The sequence below is a fragment of the Podarcis filfolensis genome, assembly GCF_964270895.1.
Source record: "Podarcis filfolensis genome assembly, chromosome: 4".
Taxonomy (NCBI): Eukaryota; Metazoa; Chordata; class Lepidosauria; order Squamata; family Lacertidae; genus Podarcis; species Podarcis filfolensis.
In genome coordinates, this window is record NC_139607.1 from 40,693,339 (window position 1) to 40,714,810 (window position 21,472).

The window sequence follows — 21,472 nt, forward strand, 5'->3', positions numbered from 1 at the left end:
AAGCTGTGGCTGGATGGTTACGTGGGAGCCGGTTGAAGCTAAATCCTTCGAAGACAGAGGTCCTGTGGCTGGGACGGGACGATATGGGATTGGGGGGGCAACTCCCATCTCTTGCGGGGGCGCAGTTAGTGCCAGCACCGTCCGTTAAGAGTTTGGGTGTAATCTTCGACACCTCCCTTTCCATGGAGGCGCAGATTGCAGCTATAACAAAGGCGGCATTTTTCCATCTCCGCCAAGCTAAGCAGTTGGCTCCTTACCTCTCCCGCCCTGACCTAGCCACTGTGATCCACGCGACGGTCACCTCCAGACTGGATTATTGTAACTCGCTCTACGTGGGGCTGCCCTTAAGACTGACCCAGAAACTCCAGCGGGTGCAGAATGCTGCAGCGAGACTCCTTACGGGGTCTTCGCTGCGAGATCACATTCATCCGGTGCTATATCAACTGCACTGGCTCCCGGTGGAGTACAGGATCAGGTTTAAGGTGCTGGTTTTAACCTTTAAAGCCCTATACGGCCTTGGACCCTCGTACCTACGGGACCGCCTCTCCTGGTATGCCCCACAGAGAAACTTACGGTCTTCAAATAAAAATATCTTGAAGGTCCCAAGCCACAGAGAAGTTAGGCTGGCCTCAACTAGAGCCAGGGCTTTTTCGGCTGTGGCTCCGACCTGGTGGAACACTCTGTCACAAGAGACTAGGGCCCTGCAGGACTTGACATCTTTCCGCAGGGCCTGCAAGACAGAGCTGTTCCACCAGGCCTTTGGCCAGGGCACAGCCTGACTCCCTCCCTCGGCAATCTTCGCGGAGCTCTGGCCCAATAGTGGCCAGTGGCTTGAACTTAATTAATTTTATAATGAATGATTTTAGAGCGTTGTTTGTGTTGTACTTTTGTATTGTTTTATTGTTGTTAGCCGCCCTGAGCCCAGCTTCGGCTGGGGAGGGCGGGATATAAATAAAATTTATTATTATTAATTTATTAAAGAAACAAAATACTCATTAGTGTGGAAAGCCAGTTGCAATATACAGTGGTACCTTGGTTTATGAACTTAATCCGTTCCGGAAGTCCGTTTTCAAACCAAAGCGTTCTTAAACCAAGCCGTGCTTTTCCATAGCAGCCGGGGACTTAATTTACAAATGGAACACACTCAACAGGAAGTGGAACATGTTCTGCTTCCAAGGCAAAGTTCACAAACCAAAACATCTACTTCTGGGTTTGCAGCGTTCTTACTCCAAATTGTTCATAAACTAAGCTGTTCTTAAACCAAGGTACCACTGTAAAGGCAACAGTGCTAGGGGTCATGCCTCTAGAGAAGGAGCCTTACTCTTGTGTCAGCTGTCAGTGTTTCTTTATCACTTGCAAAGATGTCCTTGTAATCTACATAAAATATTTATACTGATTATAACACTGAGAAGCTGTGATTATTGTGTGTAGCTTGGAGGTGTTTTTCTTTCCAGAGTTATTGCTTTTAACAGAACAAGACAAAATAACATGCAAGGTAGGTTAACAAATAACATGACTAAAAATGATTTATATTCACCAATATTCATGAAATGCCTTAGAAATTAAATCATCTGAAGTAGAAATTCTTGCTAAACCTAATTATGATATACTAACTTCTTTCAACACCATAGACCATTCCTCTTTGTAAATCCTTGAGTAAAAGCAGCACACATTTAGCACCTAAGTATGGAAATAATTTATCTAGTTGTATAATAAAATGAGGAATGTACATATCCATGTATAGGAGCAGATTTTTTAAAAGGCTGACACCAGATACAGTTTGTAGTCTGTTGTAAACCAATGGGGCGTCAGTTGCATCTTTCATCTTCATTATGGTGTGTTATATTTTATAATACTTTTCTTGAAGTAAAGTTTAAAAAAATAAAAATAGACATACCTGGTGTACTTCCTGGAGCTTTTCCAAATTTTGGTGAGATACGGCCAGCATTGCCTGAGTGGGAGACAGTTTAATACATTAGTTAGGCTAAATAAAAGTTTTTGTTTGCCCTTTAAAACAAAACAGAATACAATTATTGTTCAGCTACCACTATTGACCACAAGATGGCAATATGAAACTATTTAACCATATTGTAACTAATGAATTTCTGTTCAAGTTTGACAGGTACAACAAACACTCCCCCCCCCCAAAAAAAAACACCCCAACCCTCACACAGAGAGAACAGTTCAGGTACATATCATGGAATAATACATAGCAACCCAAAATTAGGTTGTGTGTTTAAAGGTAAGGTGATATTGAAGAAACACACAAAATTTGTTAAACTTTTATACATTCAAAACAAAACATTTCCGAACATTTATTCTTTCATATGCAGAAATTCATAAAATGGACTGGCATATGTACCAGTTGTTCACTCCAAACAAAGGAGTTGATTTCAAAATAAAAATTACCTACCAAAACCTAAAACATTCTGGTCTTGTTTGGACATAACTCTGCAGGATAGTTTAGTGCTAGCACTGAATAAGCCTTGGGCTCACATATTTCAGCCAACTCATCCACCTTCAAACCATGGTTTATAATTCTAACTTGTTTGAATAAACCTGTTAAAACTTAAGTATAGTTCCCAGTTTGGACATAACAATAGGCCATAATTAGTTTAAATTAGTAATCAAACGTTTCCATTCTACTTTCAGCCATTACCAGGGGAAGAGAAGGGATAAAAGAATGCATGGGACCAAATCTCACTGTAGTGCTAAAATATGGTTTAGTCTTACCTCTGAACGAGGCCACTGACTACTTTCCATACATGGATGTTACAAAAATAGCACTTTTGCTATCTGCTTAATCACTACAGTAAAAAAAAAAGTCCTGATGAATCAGGCCAATGACCCACCTAGTCCAGCAACCTATTCTCACTGCTGCCAGCCAAACATAGAGTCTTTTTTTTAAACCCAAAGAAAGATAGGAATGCAAAACCTCCATACTTCTCTCAAACCTGAAGACAGGCACACTTTTATGCCTACAGTTCTAAACTCCCCCCACACACAATCATCTCTTGGTAATTAGATGTTCCTGATAATTCAATGCAAGAGGGAGGAAAACAGAAAAGTTTGGCGATAACACAAAGTGCAATTCAGGATCTGGGTATAAGTATAATAAAGGCTCCCCCTTGTCAAGTAACCACATGGGTCCATCAATCACAGGGATGGAATTTTTTAAAAAAATCCTCCCCTGCGTCCCCTATGGTGATGCCTGCACAATCTCAGCACAGTCGTACCTTGGTTCTCGAACAGAATGCGTTCTGGGAGTCCGTTTGACTCCCGGAACCATTCGAAAACCTAGATGTGGCTTCCAATTGGCTGCAGGAGCATCCTGCAGCCAATCGGAAGCTGCCAAAGCCGTGCCGGACGTTTGGCTTCCGAAAATCGTTCAAAAACCAGAACACTCACTTCCAATTTTTGATCGTTTGGGAGCCGAAACGTATGAGTTCCAAGGCATTTGGCAACCAAAGCACAACCGTATTTCAGTATATTGGTTGTGCGCTCATATTTATTTATCATCATCATCTGCAGTCCAAGGGCATTCAGTGTGGCTTAAAGTTTAAAAAAACAAACAACCTCATTAATCATTTAAAAACAACAGCATCAGCACATTTAAAAAACCTAAAACACCAGCGTTTAAAACTGGTCTAAAATTAACCTTAAAAGGCCAGGCAAATAAAAAGGTCTTAACCTGGCTCCAAGAAGACATTAACGTTTGTGCTATGCAGGTCTCCCTGGGGGGGAGCATTCCACAACTTAATCATTGCAAAAATTGCACTGGCTGCCAATTAGCTACAGAGGTAAGTTCAAGGTGCTGGTTTTGGTGTATAATAAAGCCCTATACAGCTTGGGACCAGGAAACTTGAAATATTCATCTCACGCCTTAAATATCCAGCTAATCAACGTGTTCTATACATGAGGGCTTCCTGCAGATGCCATCTTTTCAGGAAGTCTGTACTGCACAATATAAGGAGCTGTGAGACCTGACCATTGGAATTTTCTTCCCTTAAATATTAGACAGATACCACCTCTGTTGTCCTTTCAGCACCTTCTGACGACCTTCCTCTTCCCGCAAGACTTTCTGTTTTGGAATTATTTTTAAGATGTTTTCATTGTTTTATCACTTGTTGACTGCCACCCTAGGCTCCTTTGAGAGGGTGGGATATAAATTTACTAAATTAATAATATATATAATAAATAAATAATGCAATACAAATTAATTAAGGGACAAAAACTTTTGTTCAGATCTGTTATACTAGCAAGGAACATGACATTTCCGAAAGAAAGAGCCTAACCTCTCTCTAATATTTTCCCTCCAACATGGCTGTGAGGAACAGACTGCCCCTTTTAAAAGTTAACTGTAGTTTAGGGTGTCATTTCAAACCCAAACTGTAGCTGATTTAACCATGATTAATGAAGACAAGCAAGCTTTATAAACTATGGTTAGAAGTTGGCTTGTTTCCATTAAGCATAGTTAAGATGAACCATGGTTTGTCTGTTTATATGACACAGCAAACTGCAGCTAATCTAAAACATTTCCAAACTGCTTATTACTTCCACACTTGAGGGGAGGTGGGCATCCAGACTTGGTGGTCACACAAGAACATCCTCATGAAGCCAATGCAGTCAGAGTGTGCCACATGTTGTTCAACTTGTAGTTAAAACTCAACAGGAACAGAATCAAAGTTTCTCACATTCTTGTATTAGTTTGGACAGAAATTAGTCAAAGCTAACTTGTGTGAAAAATCTGGTTTGAATACTTAAACAAGACATCCATACACCTTTTTGTAGCATAAAGGTATTGACTATGCATGGATGAGGTAAACACTGCACAAGACCCATTTACATGTTCCACAAAGACAAGAGGGTGAGGTGCTTGAAATTACATTGTGCTCTCCAGCAGAGTGATTTCTAGGCAGTAACTTCAGTATGAAAAATACAAACAAGGAAAAAGAAAAAGGTTAAATGATCAGAGCTCTTTCTTATGATAACATGCAGATAGAAGTAGGTATGTGAATCAGCAGGTACGGTTTCTAGAGCTGCAGCATTCTTCCTGTGATTAGTCATTCTTCTGATATATATATATATATATATATATATATATATATATATTTCTTAATTTCTAAATCCAGACGAAGGGACAGGAAAACAGTACAGAGCACTTTCATTGTGGTGCACTTGCTACACAGCTGCTTGTACTAGATAAAAAAAGGAATAATTTACCATAGACAGATGACAGTCACGACTCTCACTTTCGTTTCTCCCCTTTTGTCATATTCTGGGCAGAATCATTTTACAACTCTGCATGCAGCATCAAATGGGACACGAAGCAACCAACAATGCAGTTTAACACCCTTCAGACTAGCCTTACTCAATAAGTGGGTTCAGAGCTTTGGGGTTTCACTGTCTTTTGTCCCTGGTGCTTCTTACAGATCCAGAGGTGTCATTACTTATTACTCTGGTGTCTCAGACCTTCATCCTCAATCTTACCCACTCAGTGGTACTATACGTGCTGCATCAGGGGAGCAGTGGGCGCTGTGGTCTAAACCACTGAGCCTCTTGGGTTTGCTGATTGGAAGGTTGGCAGTTTGAATCCCCGCAACGAGCTCCTGTTGCTCTGTCCGAGCTTCCGCCAACCTAGCAGCTCGAAAGCACACCAGTGCAAGTAGATAAATAGGTACGGCTGCGGCAGGAAGGTAAACAGCATTTCTGTGCACTCTGGCACTTGTCATGGTCCTCCAGGCGCCAGTAGCGGTTTAGTCATGCTGACCACATGACCTGGAAAGCTGTCTGTGGACAAACACCGGCTCCCTCAGCCTAAAGCAAGATGAGCACCGTACCCCATAGTGGCCTTTGACTGGTCTTAACCATCCTTTACCTTTACCTTACCTGTCACATCTCCTATTGCCATCTGCCATGGATGCTTTAGTTGAGATTTCTGCATTGCAGCAGGTTGGACTAATTGATCCCCTTCTAAATCTACGATTCTATGATTCTATAACACTGTTATGAGTTTGGGGGAAGGGAAAGCCTGTAAGTGTTAAAATCTAATCAGTGATTCAAATTCCTAGAATAGCCAGGCTAGCTTCTTGGTGATGGGTCGGTAAGGGAACAAAGAAAGAGGATCTGTACTAGACTGGTAGTTAGAAAGACAAAGTTGGGAATTGAGCGGTGTTAGCTAGAAGCTGGCAGAAAAGCTGTAGGCTGGGAAGCAATGGGCTGGGAAGAAAGAGATGTTTGATTTTTGTTCGAATCCCAGCTAAGGGAGAAGCAAGGTGTTAATGCTGTGAACCCCTCCATTGTAGGCTCAGGTTGTATATATGTATAAAGAAACCATATATCATAAAGACACCACAATCTCTGCTGTACCTCATTCCAAAGGAAATGTGAACCCTGAGTAAATGCCTGGAACCCCTGGAATCTCACACCACTCGAAAATTGGGATGGCATGCAACAATATGATACAATACCACCGCATTCTGTGCATTAGTTGTAAGCCATAATATGAGGAAAGGCAATGGCAGGCTGTAAGGGCAGCACAGAATTCTGATAATCGCAGCATTGTTTCTTTTATCAAAGTATTTAGCTGCAGAAAGATATTTTTGGAAACTGGAAGTCTGGGTCTATAAATGGGTACAGGGCTCAGAGGGAGAGGTATGTCTGAACCTCACATGCCCTGCCTTCATAACTTCCTGGCACATTTCCCAAAATATACAGCCCTGATGCCTATCATTTATCCATACCTCTTCTCTTGTCATCATAGCAATCTCAACTGAAAAAAATAAGTACCTTTGTACTTTGTACAGTATCTCTGTTGATACTGCACAGGTGAACATAACTACAAAAATGTAGTAAACATCTGAGGAGATTTGATAGCAAGGCTGTATTGTGCAGAGACAGCATGTTTTATTTAGGTCCAATCCATTACATTATCCTGCACATGTACCTCCTTCCATTGTGTGTTTTCCGAAGCACCTGCGTCCTTCTGAGCCTCTGCAGCACCTCTAGACTCTGAATATCACTTGCAAGGAGAGAACACACATTCCCTCCCAATTAGTCAGTCAGCTTGCAAAGTGTGCATGCCTTGTTGAGCATCTGCCATACCCCTTATCCCATCTACAGCTGCCTTTCAGAGAAAAGGTGTATTCTTTCCAATACACAACAGCAGATGAAAACACAGTGAGATGGTACTGAGATAATTCAGCGCCAAACAATTTAAGATCGTTCCCTCCTTCTCCCTGCCCATAGTCTACCCAGCGTCCCATTGTTATATACTGAGTCAAGCAGCCCTATGGATGTGCCACCTGCCCTGCTGAACTCACCACCAGTTTTGGTGCTGATTTCAGCTAAAATCATGTCCGAAATCATGCAAGATCTTTTGGCAACAGCTTGTCCAAATCGGGCAAGATATTGCATGAAATCAGCACTGATGCTGGTGCTGCTCCTCCATCAGAGGCGGATGCAGCAGGGCAAGCGGAGAAGCAGCGGCAACAGTTTGGGAACAACAGGGCAAGGAAAGGCAGCACTTCCCATTTTGCCTCAAGGGGATGAGCCGCCCCTGACAGTAAGACAAGGCATCCCCGTAAACAGAAAAAAGGGCACAGTATTACTTACCACATGGCAAAGAGTTGCTGTACAGTGCTGTCTTATTATAGACCCAGTGATCCTTCCTCCAGCGAACAGTGGCGCCATCTTGGCAATTTTGAGTACGGAATACTTCTCCTTTAGGCCACATTCTGAACAAATACAGTTCACCAACCATTCCACTTGAAGAATTTGAGGGTGTGCCAGGCTTCTGTGAGCAACCAAGTAAAAGCTGCCCACCTGCAGCAAGTGGCCGAGTTATATTTATTTTTTCATTTATTTTTTCTGTACCATTTATATATATATTCACTTGCTGCGGTTCACTTCGCCATCCTGTGCATACCTGGTACCAGGTGTCCTCATCCAGTTTCTCTTCCCAGGTTATATTTTCACCAAATAGCCAAACAGTCAATTTGCCTTGTCCTCCTGAAAGCCCAATTTCATAACAATCTGACACTGGCAGATCGCAGTCTGGTTCTTTTTTGTAGACGAATGCTGTCCAATCGTTTTTTGGGTCATATAGTTTAAGATGAATGCAGAATGTGAAGTTCATAAGAGCAGGCACAGACGTTGCAGGTGACAAAGTCCATACTTCTTCACATGAGGTATTAAACACAGCTCTGTAATTTCCTAAGAAATTATTCTCAGCTGCAAGAAGAAAACAAACTTTTAAAATCATTTTGTACAAAAATGATTAGTTTCTGCAGCACTTTTATGACTTCCTGTATCTGACTTTCTGAAATCTTATGACAAAGTAGCACTATGTTTCAAATTCACAGATTTCCTCATATCATCTGGGCATTCCTAGCATACACATCACCTTCTGATTTCTTATGCTATCTGGCTGGCATGGGAGCATAGCACCATCCCTTTCCATACAGATAGGCAGTGCTTTTTTCTGGGAGGACGCAGGGGTACACATACCCCTAAACATTTCGTGAATCTAAGTTTGGCCTCATTGAGGGGCAGTATTTCAACATGAGTAGGAAAATGAGAGTACCCCTAAACATTTTTTTAATAGAAAAAAAGCATTGCAGATACCACATGGATAGAACCTCAGCTGCATTTCCTTTGCACATCATCATTAACCCTTAGAAAATTACATTCACACTGGCATGGGAAGGAGTTACAGTGTAGCCTTCTCCCAGGGAATTTGGGCTCTCTCATGTACAAAGCCCAGGACATCCCAGAGGCAAACTTAAACCCTGGCACTAACCCCTATCTGCATTCCCAATATGCATACAGTGGTACCTCGCAAGACGAAATTAATTCGTTCTGTGAGTTTTTTCGTATTGTGAATTTTTCGTCTTGCGAAGCACGGATTCCCTGGGTATTAACGGTTTTAAGAAAAAGGAAACAAACTCGCAAGACGTTTTTGTCTTGCGAAGCAAGCCCATAGGGAAATTTGTCTTGCGAAGCAACTCAAAAAACGAAAAACTCTTTCGTCTTGCGAGTTTTTCGTCTTACGAGGCATTCATCTTGTGAGGAACCACTGTATATTTTTAATAATTTGAAATATGCTAAATAGTGATCTACTGAAGCAAAGAAATGGATTAGACAGATTAACTGTCATGTTTTCAAGCATGATTAAGTGCATGTAAATCACATCCAAGTGCAACACTCATGGCTGAAGCATAATTAGAACCATTTTGTGACTGAGTTACACTGCTTATATAAGAACACAATTCAAATGTGTTCCATGTATTTAAGAGACTAGACAGACATTACTTTGTGTATCTGGAATGAGAACTAGCAAGCCTCAGTCATAGCCTGTCCTCTTCACTTCACCCCATTTCTGCCAGACAGAAAGCAACATATGACCCACTTGGCAAAATGTTGGAGTTATCTGTTATCATATTTCCCTGATCTATCTGCCTCTGCAGTTATGGATACAAATATACCTGGTATTTAGGATAGATCAGGCACAGTGTTCTAGCCAACGAGAAAGTAATAGTTTCACGTTGTATATTGAAACCATAAGTAGTTTAATTAAACTGAATTTAAACATCTAAAATAATTTTTGTTCAGTTCCTTTATTATTGGTGCAAATGAAGTTCACTTTATAATCTTGGGCAAGCCATGATCCTGATTTGTCTTACATCATAGGGTCATGGTATGACAGACAGCACACTTTGAAAAGCGCTATAGAAATGTTTGGATTGAATTATTACATACAGTGGTACCTCAGGTTACATACGCTTCAGGTTACATATGCTTCAGGTTACAGACTCCGCTAACCCAGAAATAGTGCTTCAGGTTAAGAACTTTGCTTCAGGATGAGAACAGAAATTGTGCTCCGGCGGCGCGGCGGCAGGCCACATTAGCTAAAGTGGTGCTTCAGGTTAAGAACAGTTTCAGGTTAAGTACGGACCTCCGGAACGAATTAAGTACTTAACCTGAGGTACCACTGTATATCCATTTCACTGGTTGACTTCTGTCAAGATACAATTCATTCAAGACTATTGTAAAAGAAAACATAACTGACACTTTTTCCAGGGAAAAATAATGGAAAATAAAATCTTACCTTTGCCAGAAGAAGCCAGAAACAAATGCAGGAAAAAGAGAGAGAGAGAAACCTTACATTTTAATAAGATTTCATGAAATCCTGTAGCGTAGTTACGATATACTCCATGGGCAATCATCCTAGAATACAGAAGAAAACATCTGAAAACTAAATACTTGGTGCTAAATACTTAGTACCTAACTAAGTCATACTCAGAGTAGGACCACTGAACTTACATATGCTCTGAGTATGGCTTAGCCATGTATGGGTCTAAATATTATCCTACATGAGAAAGATTTGCCCCCTTCACTTATGTCTGTGTTTCTCAAACTTTGTTTTGGGGTTCCCAGGAGTTTCTTCAAAGCATCTCTGTAACAATGGGCCTGCTTCCTTGATGAATAGGCTGTCGTTATTTTCACTTGCAGCATTATAGCTCATGGTCTCAGTTCATAGAGGGCACCAGCGAAGCACAACAGGTCTGTCTTAATCAGTACCAACCCAAGACACATTGATGACTGAGGCAGAGAAGCAACCACTAAAGGGCCATGGTAACAGTACTCAAAGCTGGCCAACTTATTTTGGCACCTGGTGCAAAAAACTCTCCCCTGTGCCTATTCCCTTCCCTGGCAGCCAAATTTAATAATACAGTAAATAACTAATAATTTCCTGCCCAAGATCAACTACCTGAGTTTGCCAACCCACTCTAACTAATGGTAATGTCCACAATTTCTGCAGTGTGCTGGGTTTCCATGACGGAACATGGGGGTTCTCAACAGCTGTGGAAAGAGTTTCCCAAGATAAAAGTATGAAAACAAAGTATTTGTCTAGAAGACTGTTAAACTAACTACATCACAACTGAAAATAGCAGAACACAATAATAAATTGTGTATTCACAGGTAATGGAAATGTAGTCAGATTACCAAGAAGCAATATTCTTTCTCCTACAACTATTTTATTTAGATGACTGTAAAAGAACTTGCACACAGTTTGTCTTAAAAATTATTGGAAGTTTGCTGTATATGGCAAGGATGGAAAATGGGGATCAGTTTTATTCACCAGACTAGGAGACAGGAATGTCAAGAAAATGCCTCATCCGTTTGATAAGAAATTGATATTTTTTGCACCCATTAGGTTTTAATTTTAGCTCACTGTTAATGCTATATAAGCAATGCTAATTTGTGCACTATGAATTTTTCTTCCTATGAGATTGCAGTTATAGCACAGACTGATTTACAGTATATTATATTTAAAGGTAGGTCATATTTCCACTTAAAAACCACATATATCTGATACAAAATCACTTTATAGCACAGAGCATTCCAGAGCTTCCTGGAAATCAAAACCAGTTAAGTAAATCCTTTGCATAAGCTGTAGAGCCCAGAATTCTTGCTCTCTAGGCTACTATCTAAAAACCATAGATAACACAAAGCTTAATAATTTATTATGATTTGTTAATATTAATAATAATATTAATAATAAATGGTAGCATACACTAGACTAACATTAGCTTGTGTCCTTGCAAATGTTGTTGGACTCCAGTTCCCATCAGCCTGAGCTGGCAGGGCAAATGGTCAAGGATAATGGGAGTTGTAGTCTAACAACCTTTGGAGGTCCACCAGTCTTGATCTAGCCAAGTGTGTCAGTTCTGACCAGCAGCAGTTCTCTATGCTTTGAGGCAGAGGTCTTTCACATAAAATGCCAGGGACTGTACTTCTCACATACAAAACAACCTGCCCCCTAAGCAATAGTCCCTTCCTTAAGTTTAATGTAGGATAGTACTCTTAACAGATCATTTAATAAGAAAATATTGAACCTGCAAAGCTCATAAAAGCATCCAAGATCATTGGAGAGCATCCATGATGAATGTTAACAAATAAATACCAGCAAAGCCCTCCCCAATAACATCCAAGATGAACAAATAGTCTGATGACAGGCAGCTTCCAACATTGCTGTGTCTAAGTTATCCTACCAATAATGAAATCTCAGGTCATGTTCTTCGTTGTTTAAGTTGGGTACATACAACATTTCATTCTAGAGTCAATGGACACTGAGTACTTGTTTTTTCTAGGTAGTCCACAAACAATCTAGATTTATTGAATAGTTTATTGCCCCTGAAAAGCACTTTTTGAGAACCAGGTTTCATCTGAAAACAAAAGCTCATTGCAGATTAATTCTGCATCACACCACAATGTGTCTGTTTGAAAACAAACGAAAACAGATGTAGGCAATGGGGGTGAGGATTATACACCTGCCAAATGACATTGTGGTTGGATGCATACCAAGATCACAATCATCGCTATATTCTAAATACCCCTGGGGCACATTAAGGGAGGAAAAGGTGTGGATGGCTGAACCAAGAAGAGAGTTTTCAAACATGTATCAAGTAACCACACCAACCCTGGTGGATGACAGGATCTAGAATCAATCTAGATTGAAATAGGTTGAGGATGATCATGAACAATTACAGAAGGAGGAAAACTATATTTTTATGCTACAAATGGATTAGTAGGTATGTAGACCAAGTAACCATTGTGGAATGTGAAAATTTGTGATTCTGCACACTTATAATAACCCAAAAACAAGAGCATTGAAAGCTTACTTCCATATGCCTTTTCTCTCTTGCTTGGGAGTCACATGAGTGACAGATGGGACTTGTCAACCTAGGAAGGTAGCCCATCTAGGAGAAGGAAAACTCAATTCCTAAACCTCTGCTGCCTTCCAGATACTCATTCAAGAGAAAGACTTCAGGAGTAAACCAAGGAAACATCTGTACACACTTGCCTTGCAGGTCATCTTGGGGAGAAGAAAAGGCTGAAAAGTAAACCCTACACAGATCCCAAATGGAGTCCTTAAAATTGTTATATGTCTCCTTCCAGCAACTCCTGCAGCCAAGCTGGTGCCAAACGTATTGCTCTGCTTTCCTTTAGACCACATCAGTAAGGCAGAGAGAAGGGTCTTGTTGTGACGGCAGCACCATAATGTCATTGATTGTCTTCCTTCTTCAGAGCAACTAAAGAAAGGTTAAGCCCTAAGGTTGAGAGCTGGCAACTTCACAGTCTGAATATTTGTACTTGGTTTAATTGTGTAACAGTAAGGTTTAATGTATGCAAGGTGCTCATAGTTCTATCGTTTTGGTTATTTAGCTAGTTTGCTTTTTTAAAATTAATTTATGTTTAAGAATTTAAGAAGCACCCAACTGGATCCTATCAAGGTCCACCAATTCCAAAATTCCATTTCCAAGAGTACTGGCCAGCTGATGCCAAGTGGGAAACCCATAAGCAGAACTAACCAGGTCTGGGGAACCTTCAGCCCTCCAGATGTTACTGAACTACAACTCCTATCAGCCCCAGCAAGCATGGCCAAAGACAAAAAAAAAAAAAAATGACAGGAATTGCAGTTCAGCAACAACTAGTGGCCCAAAGATTTTCTATACCTGCTATAAGGCAATAGCCTCCCTATGTTGTTGGTACCAAAAGCATCAGGAATTCAGGCAATTCTTGTAATTTTAATGTCAAGTCTGAGTGAAAATGCAATATGATAGAGTTATATGATTTTAAACAAAGCAGAATCTTTTGATAGCAGTTAATTAAAAATAATTCCAGCACAATCTGCAAATGTTCTGTTGTAGAAAGGTTCTCTTTATATCTCTTGAGTATTTTAACAACATTGTTAACATGAATTTTCTTCCATGAATAAGATAGCAGTATTAGCACAGTGATGTCTGTTTACCCACACTGTGTTGTAGCAGTCGTTCTCTGTTCAAATCTAAGTCAATACATGGACAAAAACCACAAGGACTCATCCAACAATTAGTACTGCATTACATGGCTCCCTGCCTGTTCCTCCCATTACTTGCTGTGGTTATTAGAATGTGAATCTGCTTGTGTGTGTCCAGATTGGCATACAAAAATAGTAAAAATATTTTTAAAAAAAGAAGCTTGGCACAAGAAAGTATATGTAATGGGGAAGGTATAAACACTGGAAAGTTTTATGTCACTGTGAAAACTAGCAACTGGTTTAATAGAAGCAACTTCTTTATAAAATATCCTTTTTTTCTGTAGGTTTTTCCAGGAGGCACTAAGGAAGCAAGCCACATCACACTGAAGTCAAGAGAGCTGTTCCCATGCACTAAAGAAGTGGCTTTCTTGAAGTCCTTTACTGGCTTACTGGCAATATATCAAATATATTTGTAGCAAATGGAAGACAAAATATGGTGTTCCTTTTTGGAAGTTTCATGGTATTGCACAGAAGCTTTCTGGTGCCTTAAAAAATATTAATAAAAAAAAAGTGTGTTAAGATTCCATCATGTAAAATTTGCTGGTGAAGGTAGGTGACTCTAAATCACTGAAAGGGTTTTTGTTTGTTTGCTGTTGTTTTTTATGGGAGTTATGCTATATCTGGAACACTGGTGAAGTGCATTCTAAATCTCCCTGTCTGCTAAATCCTGCACTTTACAAGCAGCTATGAAACACCTTCATCTAGTTAGTTGATGCTACAGGGATAGTTAACATAAACTTTGGCTTAACTAAGCACAGTATCAAAAAGCATAGAGCAAAGCAGCTGAAATTTACTCACCGGGAACCCACACAGTCTCTGTAAACCATAGTTTGGCTTACCATGTCATGCGAACCAGGTCCCTGTGTTGTGCCTCAAATGTGCTTTAAAGGTATAGTTGTGTGCAGCCGCATTTAGCATCTTACCTCTTTACCCTAGGATGGGTAATTTAAGATGAAGGAGCCAGCGAGCAGCCATTCACCACACAAGCAGGCACCTTGCACATGGAAACAGTGCAGGCAGTACACTAGCTTTCTTGTTTTTACTTGTATTCAAAATGAATTCAAAATTTAAGAGGAAGATGTGTTGTCTGAGAGGTAGAGGGGAGTTTGACAGGTGGTTCACATGACATGGGTAGTGAAATCTTAGCTTAAATCAGAGTACTCTGTAGCTCTTACAGCTCATGGCTAGTAAGTAGAAAGCTTAACCACAAATCCCAGTTCAGACACTTTGCCAAGCCGTCACAACAGCGAAAGAGACCAGAGGGGAGCAAAGCTGCTGCAAGCTCCTCTCTAGGAGTTTGTACAGTTGTGTTGTGTTGCCCCAGTAAGCCATATTTTGGCTTGCTGTTTCATGCAAACCAGCCCATGCAGAGAAGCACAATTGGAGGAAGGTGTTGGGAACAAACACCAAAAACAGGGATGGAAATCCCAGTGCAATTAGATACAGCAATTACGATGCTTTGTGCTGTAGGCACAACATATATACTAAGTATCTAGAATACAGGTTGCTGTGAACTGCAGTCCCAAATTTGTATATGCAGAAATCCCACTAAAATCAATGCTACAAGCCTCACTCATATATTGCTTAAAAGAGTTGGAAGCCCTTATCCATGGTAATAGTGATTTGTGACTATGACTGCCATCCTATTCTAGCTTTAATTCTTATTAAACTTCTGCAGAATCTAACTGTGGTAAGAATATTCCCCACAATGAAATCACCGGCTTCCCATCCAGATAAAAATACCAGGTCATGAGATATACAGATACATTGAGAAACCAGGTAGACACAGCTAAGACAAGACAATTCCTCCAAGTTAACACATCTTGCCTGCATCTTGCTGCTGATGCAAGCCAGGGCAGACCCTAACCTACAGTCAAGTTATGTAAAATCTCCTTTCTGCTTGCTCCTTTTCTCTTAAAAAGTCTGTGCTCTACCCTTATCTGTTTTGACCTGTCTACTATCCATGTCTCCAGTGTCTTCCTTAAATACAGTTGATCACTCTTTCTTGCTTAATGCTCTATGTTTCTGTGATTTTGTCCTCAGCTTGTCCCACCATATCTGCATAAACAGTCTTCCAGTGTTTCCACAAGGGGAAGCTTCCCTTCTCTTTCTGTCTCTTCACTGGGGTTCCTCATGGAACTGCTCTTGCACCTTTATGCAGATGACACTTAGCTCCACTATAGAACTTTCTCCCCCCTCCAGGTTTAATCCTTGGCATCTCCAGGTAGGGCTGAAAAAGACACCTGTCTAAAACCACGGCGAGTCAGGGTAGACATTACTGAGCAAGTTAAACCAATGCTCTGACTCAGTATATGGCAGTTTTTGAATGTTCCACTTTTATGTTTCATCCTTGTCTTAAGACTTGCTTATCTTTCCTCCATAGCCCTTCTTTCCGTTTCACACTCCATGATGTCACCATCCTTGCAGGGACAAAGCTTTGATACCTCTCCCTTTTCTTCACTTCCTGTATCCAGTTACAGGTAGGTAGCCATGTTGGTCTGCCGTAGTTGAAACAAAAGGGTCACCAGACCCTTATATAAAGTGAGAGGGTGGGGAGGGTATTACTCAGAAGGGTGGTGGGAATGGGTGATTGGCTGATAGGCTGATAGATTGGCTGTTGACGACTCTAACGACTGCAAAAGGAAAAAGCAAGGGGTGAGATGGCTAAAAATAGCTTGGATTCTTATCTCATTATACATAATAAAGCTATTTTCAGCTATCTCACCCCTTGCTTTTTCCTGTAAGACCAATTGCAGTCGTTAACAGTCGTCAACAGGTTTACCACACCTATCAGCCAATCACCCATTCCCACCACCCTTCTGAGTAATACCCCTCCCCACTCTCTCACTATATATAAGGGTCTGGTGACTTCTGTTTCAGTGTATCTGAAGAAGTGTGCATGCACACGAAAGCTCATACCAATAGCAAACTTAGTTGGTCTCTAAGGTGCTACTGGAAGGAATTTTATTTTATTTTGTTCCTATATTCGGTCAGCCAGCAAAGCCTGATGCTTCTCTCTTTACAACACTGAGAAAAGGCAGGCTTTCCTATTGGCAAAACTGAGGTTCATGCTCTCACCTTAGCTACTACTATAACCTTTGCTCTCTGGTCTTTGGTTGTCATTGCTCAGCAAAACATCCTTCACTTCTATCCAGAACCCTATCACCAAAATCAAACTCAGCTTGACTGTGTGATAATCAGACGCTTCATCCCAACTTTCAAACTCCCCCATGCGACTGCTTTTTCTACTCTCATAATACAATGCATTAGTGCAATGGTGGTTGGTGACCATTGAGACTGGAAGGGTGGAAGGCAGGGAGGCCAACAGTAGGTGGAACCAGAGCCAACAACAGGCACAGCCAACAAATTCTAATCTTGTCCCCATGCTCCTCCCTGTTGAGTTCTACAAGGGTAACACTAAGATTGCTGAGGGAGCTGACATGCAGTGCTACACCCTGGACTGATGGCACTAAGAAGGCAGACAAGTGGGGGCTGGGCTGAGGGCAGACTGAAATTAGTGGGCAGTGTCCCATTAGCCTTAATGGACCAGCCTCCACTGCATTCGTGATCGTGACTTTCACTCCTCCAGCTCCATCGCCATCAACCATTCAAAGGTTTCCTGCTTCTTCAGACAACTCCACCTCTTCTCTCTTGCTGACTCTTAGGCTTGGAATTGCCTCCTTGCAAGTTGCATGGTGCCACTCCTTCCATCAGCTCTCTCTTCTCCCTTACACACTTTTTCCACTGAGTTTGGCAGAACCCTTTAGCTCACATACCCCAATGTAACTAAGCCTAAGTATAATAATAGGCACTTATTTGCAGAAAAATTCTCGCCACTGAGTACCAAGGACGTTTTGCTAAAGAAATTAAGGGAAACTGCAGAGCTGACACAAGCTAGCCATGGAAAGTAACTACTACCCTCGTTACTACTTGTGAACTCGAAATAAAAAAGTGCAGGGTATATAAGCAAACTTTACACAAGTTTTACCCGCTTCTCAAAGACTAAGTCAAGGAGCCAGGGCTATAGTGATGGTGAAGAGGGGGAAACTGAAGAAAACTCCCTTAATTTGAAGCTCTGGGTATTTAAAAGCCTGTAACATTTTACTTTGCAAAAATATAAAGTATGCAAGCAGATTCTACCTAATTGCTCATTAAATAAACAATTTTCTCCCTTCCGGTGTTCTTGTCCATGAGCATGAAGGCACCAAGAAGACTCGCAAGCAATATTATTATTATTTATTAATTTTGTTAGTTGCTTTATCCAGCCCAGGGCAACCCAAAGCAACATACAACCAAGCGAACCAAACAATAGGACACTTGGCCTTTTTTGTTTTAAACATCAAAACATTCCACAAATATGAGCAAGAGAAATCTCACACTTCCTAAAACCTGCCATAATATTAGTAATATGATATATCAGGTCCATTTCTTTTTCCTGGTTTGCAGCACTGCCATATACTATCGCCACTCTTGCTTGTTTGATAAACTACCATCACAAAGATCCAAAACTGTGAGTATGCCCAATAGTGAAGTCTTCACCTGCATCCAGTGACCCTGGTCCCAGATGTACAACAACAAAACTGAACACATGCCCAGCAAGCAAAAAAATCTGCATTAGACAGGAGGAAAAAAATGGAAAGGGAGGATGATTTAAGGTAAGTGCACTGAGAGTAAATAATGAAACTCAAAACCACAGAAGAGACCATTTTAATACCAGTGTGAAACACACCTGCCATTAGAACAATGTAGTTTGTACAACAATGCAGTGTACAACATCTGACACAACCTGGTCAATTAGAGCATGGTGCTGAGCACTTTTCAATAAAAAATATTTAAGAGTGAAGAGTAACATTAATTCCTCCCCAAAATCATAAAAGGGTGAAATGTGAAAGGATGAAAGTCATGTCCCAGCCAAAGTTAATTTCAATATGTCACTGGTTTCAATGGAAAGTTAAGCATGTGCTTAAAAATACCTGATTTTGAAGTGTTCGCTGGGTGCATTTCACTCAGATTGATTCTGCTAGTAAATCATTTGTATTTTTTCTTTCATAAAGGATTGAACTTGTATTACATTTCATTAAACTGAGGAACTCTTTCACCTTATCCCTAAATATACTGAAAAACCTGTTCAGCCAGCCATGCCTTCTATATTATTTGCAGCTTAATCTTCATTATTTTAAAACAAGTGTATTGAGATTGGGCAATGTGCTGTCAGAAATGTAAAAGACAAGCATTATAGGCCCTTTTAAGTGCTGTTCATCACACGTCCCACAGAAATTACATTTAAACCACTCTGGGTGTTCTTCTTTGTAAAGAAAAACAGGGCATAACTTGACTTTTTTAAAAATAAAAAAGCAAATATGAAATGCTCTTTACATGCACTTAGCAATACACTTCCTTCTTTTTCTTGCTCCAATTTGGTATTACAAAGAATACAAAATATGTGCCATGCAATGGTAAAAGTGCTGAAGGTTGCAATTCTACAGGAATAAAGATGTCTTAGAATATTGGTCCGCCCAGTTCAGTTATTTTCTACACAGCAAGTCATGAATGTGGTTCCTGTGGGCACACAAAGCCTCCAAGCCCCTTGCTGTCCCCTTTGTCTGGAGGTGGTGAGGATGATTCCTTTTTCTTGTCAAGTATATAGAGCTAAGGGAGGAAGCTGGAAGTGTGGCACTGTTCCCCACTTCTTTCAGCTCTTCTTTCAGATTGGGAAAGAGCACCCATCTTCCAGCTCTATGTGCTTTTCAAGGCTCACATTAACTCGACCGAACCTGACTTTCCCCCAAGACCCCTTTGGAAAGTATGGGTGTGTTCATGCACTCATTCTTTCTGTATGTCAAGGAGGGGGCTGATTATGGGGAGGTGGGAAAGAAGCAACCAGCAGAGTATTACCCACGACACAACCTCAAAAATCTCAATTTGCCCACAGACTAAAAAGGTTAGCAACCCCTGGTCTACACTGACTGCAGTAGTTCTCCAAGGTTTGACACAATGCACTCATCCTGGTCGACATGGAGATGACAAGGGTCAAAGCTGGGACTTTTGCCTACACACTGCCACTGAGTAACCTCCTGCTAAGCACAGGTATCTGCAAGCAAGACCCCTTGGATAAGGTGGGATTAACTCTTGAATAAACATACAAAGGATTGGTTCCGCTGATTTAAATTGGAGAGTTACGCTTGTCTCAACTCTCCCACTGAAATGAACAGGGCATAAAAGTGTCCAAGTTTGGTTAGAAATATATTTTAAAAATTGTTCAGTAGCACCTTTGAGACCAACTAAGTTTGTTCTATATAGCATTTCAAAGGATGATACTATAGTCTAGTAGCTGAAGTTAAGCACCTCAAGCAAGGATTGTTTTAGATATACTGACCCAGAAAAAAAGTCCTATTGATTAATTCAGTGGACTCATTTCCTAGCAGGGGAAGTTTAGAAATGCCGCCTTAACATGTTTAATTCTGTCCCACTGAAATTAATGGGCCTGAAAAATGCTTTAACTTTGCATTGTGCTAATGCATATGACTAATGGGTACAAGGTGACCTATTACAGTCCACAGTAACAGACACCTCCACAGTTACCTCAGGTAAATTAGTTACACCATAACACACTTTATATTTGCAAGATTAGATTAATTGAACAGAGGTAAAAGACACATCTCTTCTTGTTCTTACAAGGCATACTGTGGGGCTGTTGTTACAATCTATGCTACCGGGTTCTTTTTCCTTTGTTATTTTATCTCAAATGGACTAAAAAAAAAATCAATAACACAGATTGAATTCCCAGATCCATTCAACAATTCCGGAAGAGTGGGAAAGCCGGTACTTTCACCTCCTCTCTCCAAACAACTTTCAAACACTTCTTAGGAGCAGGTGTGACAAGAAGTAAGTGGGTGTTAGGAGATGGAATAGCTATCCTTTCCACTGGGTATACACTTCTTTACTTCCGACTTCTTGCCTGCCAATTCCTCTGTTACAGATTTAGCATTGTGTAGACAAACCTTACACCTGTTGATCATTCCATGACCACAGCAAAAAGCACATTTCGCTTCTAATCCAATAAACTAAACTTGCGTGGAATCTTGAAACTACTTTGCCTTTTCTTAAAAAATAGAAAACGTGTCATGTGTCTGTGGCTCTTTGATTCCTGGCTTGACTTCCCTTCGTCTTTCTCTGGAGCTTGACTGACGGAAAAACTGAATAGAGAATTTCCCTCTGCCTCCCCAACACAAGCATCTTCCTCATATGAGCCAGTCCTTGAACCCTTCAGCGGTTGAAACCATTGCTACTCCTCTGGGGGAGCTTCCCCCGCTCCATTCATCCTTTGTCTAATTACGCAGCCCAAATAATACGCTCTTTAAAAAAAAAAAAAAAAAAAAAAAAAAAGACAAGACTCCTCCCCCCGCACAGATGGCAAACTTGTATGAGTAACTCGCTCTTTTTGCCTACGGTGCCTCCCTGACCCACCTCCTTGCCCCGACGGCAGCTGGCGACGTCTGGAGGACGACAAAGCAGTGCCCCTTCTCTCACCTCAGTCGCTCCAGTAACTTGCCCTGACCGTCGCCCGCCTCGGGGTCCCAACGAGGCGTCTGCTTGAGGCGGGAGTTT

General features: G+C 40.9%; 1 protein-coding gene across 9 annotated transcripts in view; it reads right to left on the bottom strand.

Moving 5' to 3' along the window:
- Positions 1–21,472, bottom strand: part of ADGRG2 (adhesion G protein-coupled receptor G2) — a 43,604-nt gene that overhangs the window by 21,901 nt on the left and 231 nt on the right. For 8 of the 9 annotated variants that reach the window (XM_083612254.1, XM_083612253.1, XM_083612255.1 and 5 more), the window contains exons 2-4: positions 10,109–10,227; positions 7,615–8,232; positions 1,898–1,951 (exon numbers count right to left, since the gene is read on the bottom strand). In XM_083612254.1, the coding sequence (XP_083468380.1) occupies positions 1,898–1,951; positions 7,615–8,232; positions 10,109–10,226 (790 nt within the window). In that variant the 5' untranslated portion in view covers position 10,227. Of the gene's footprint in view, positions 1–1,897; positions 1,952–7,614; positions 8,233–10,108; positions 10,228–20,696; positions 21,133–21,472 lie in introns of those variants that run through there. The other variant, XM_083612248.1, reaches the window with a different exon arrangement.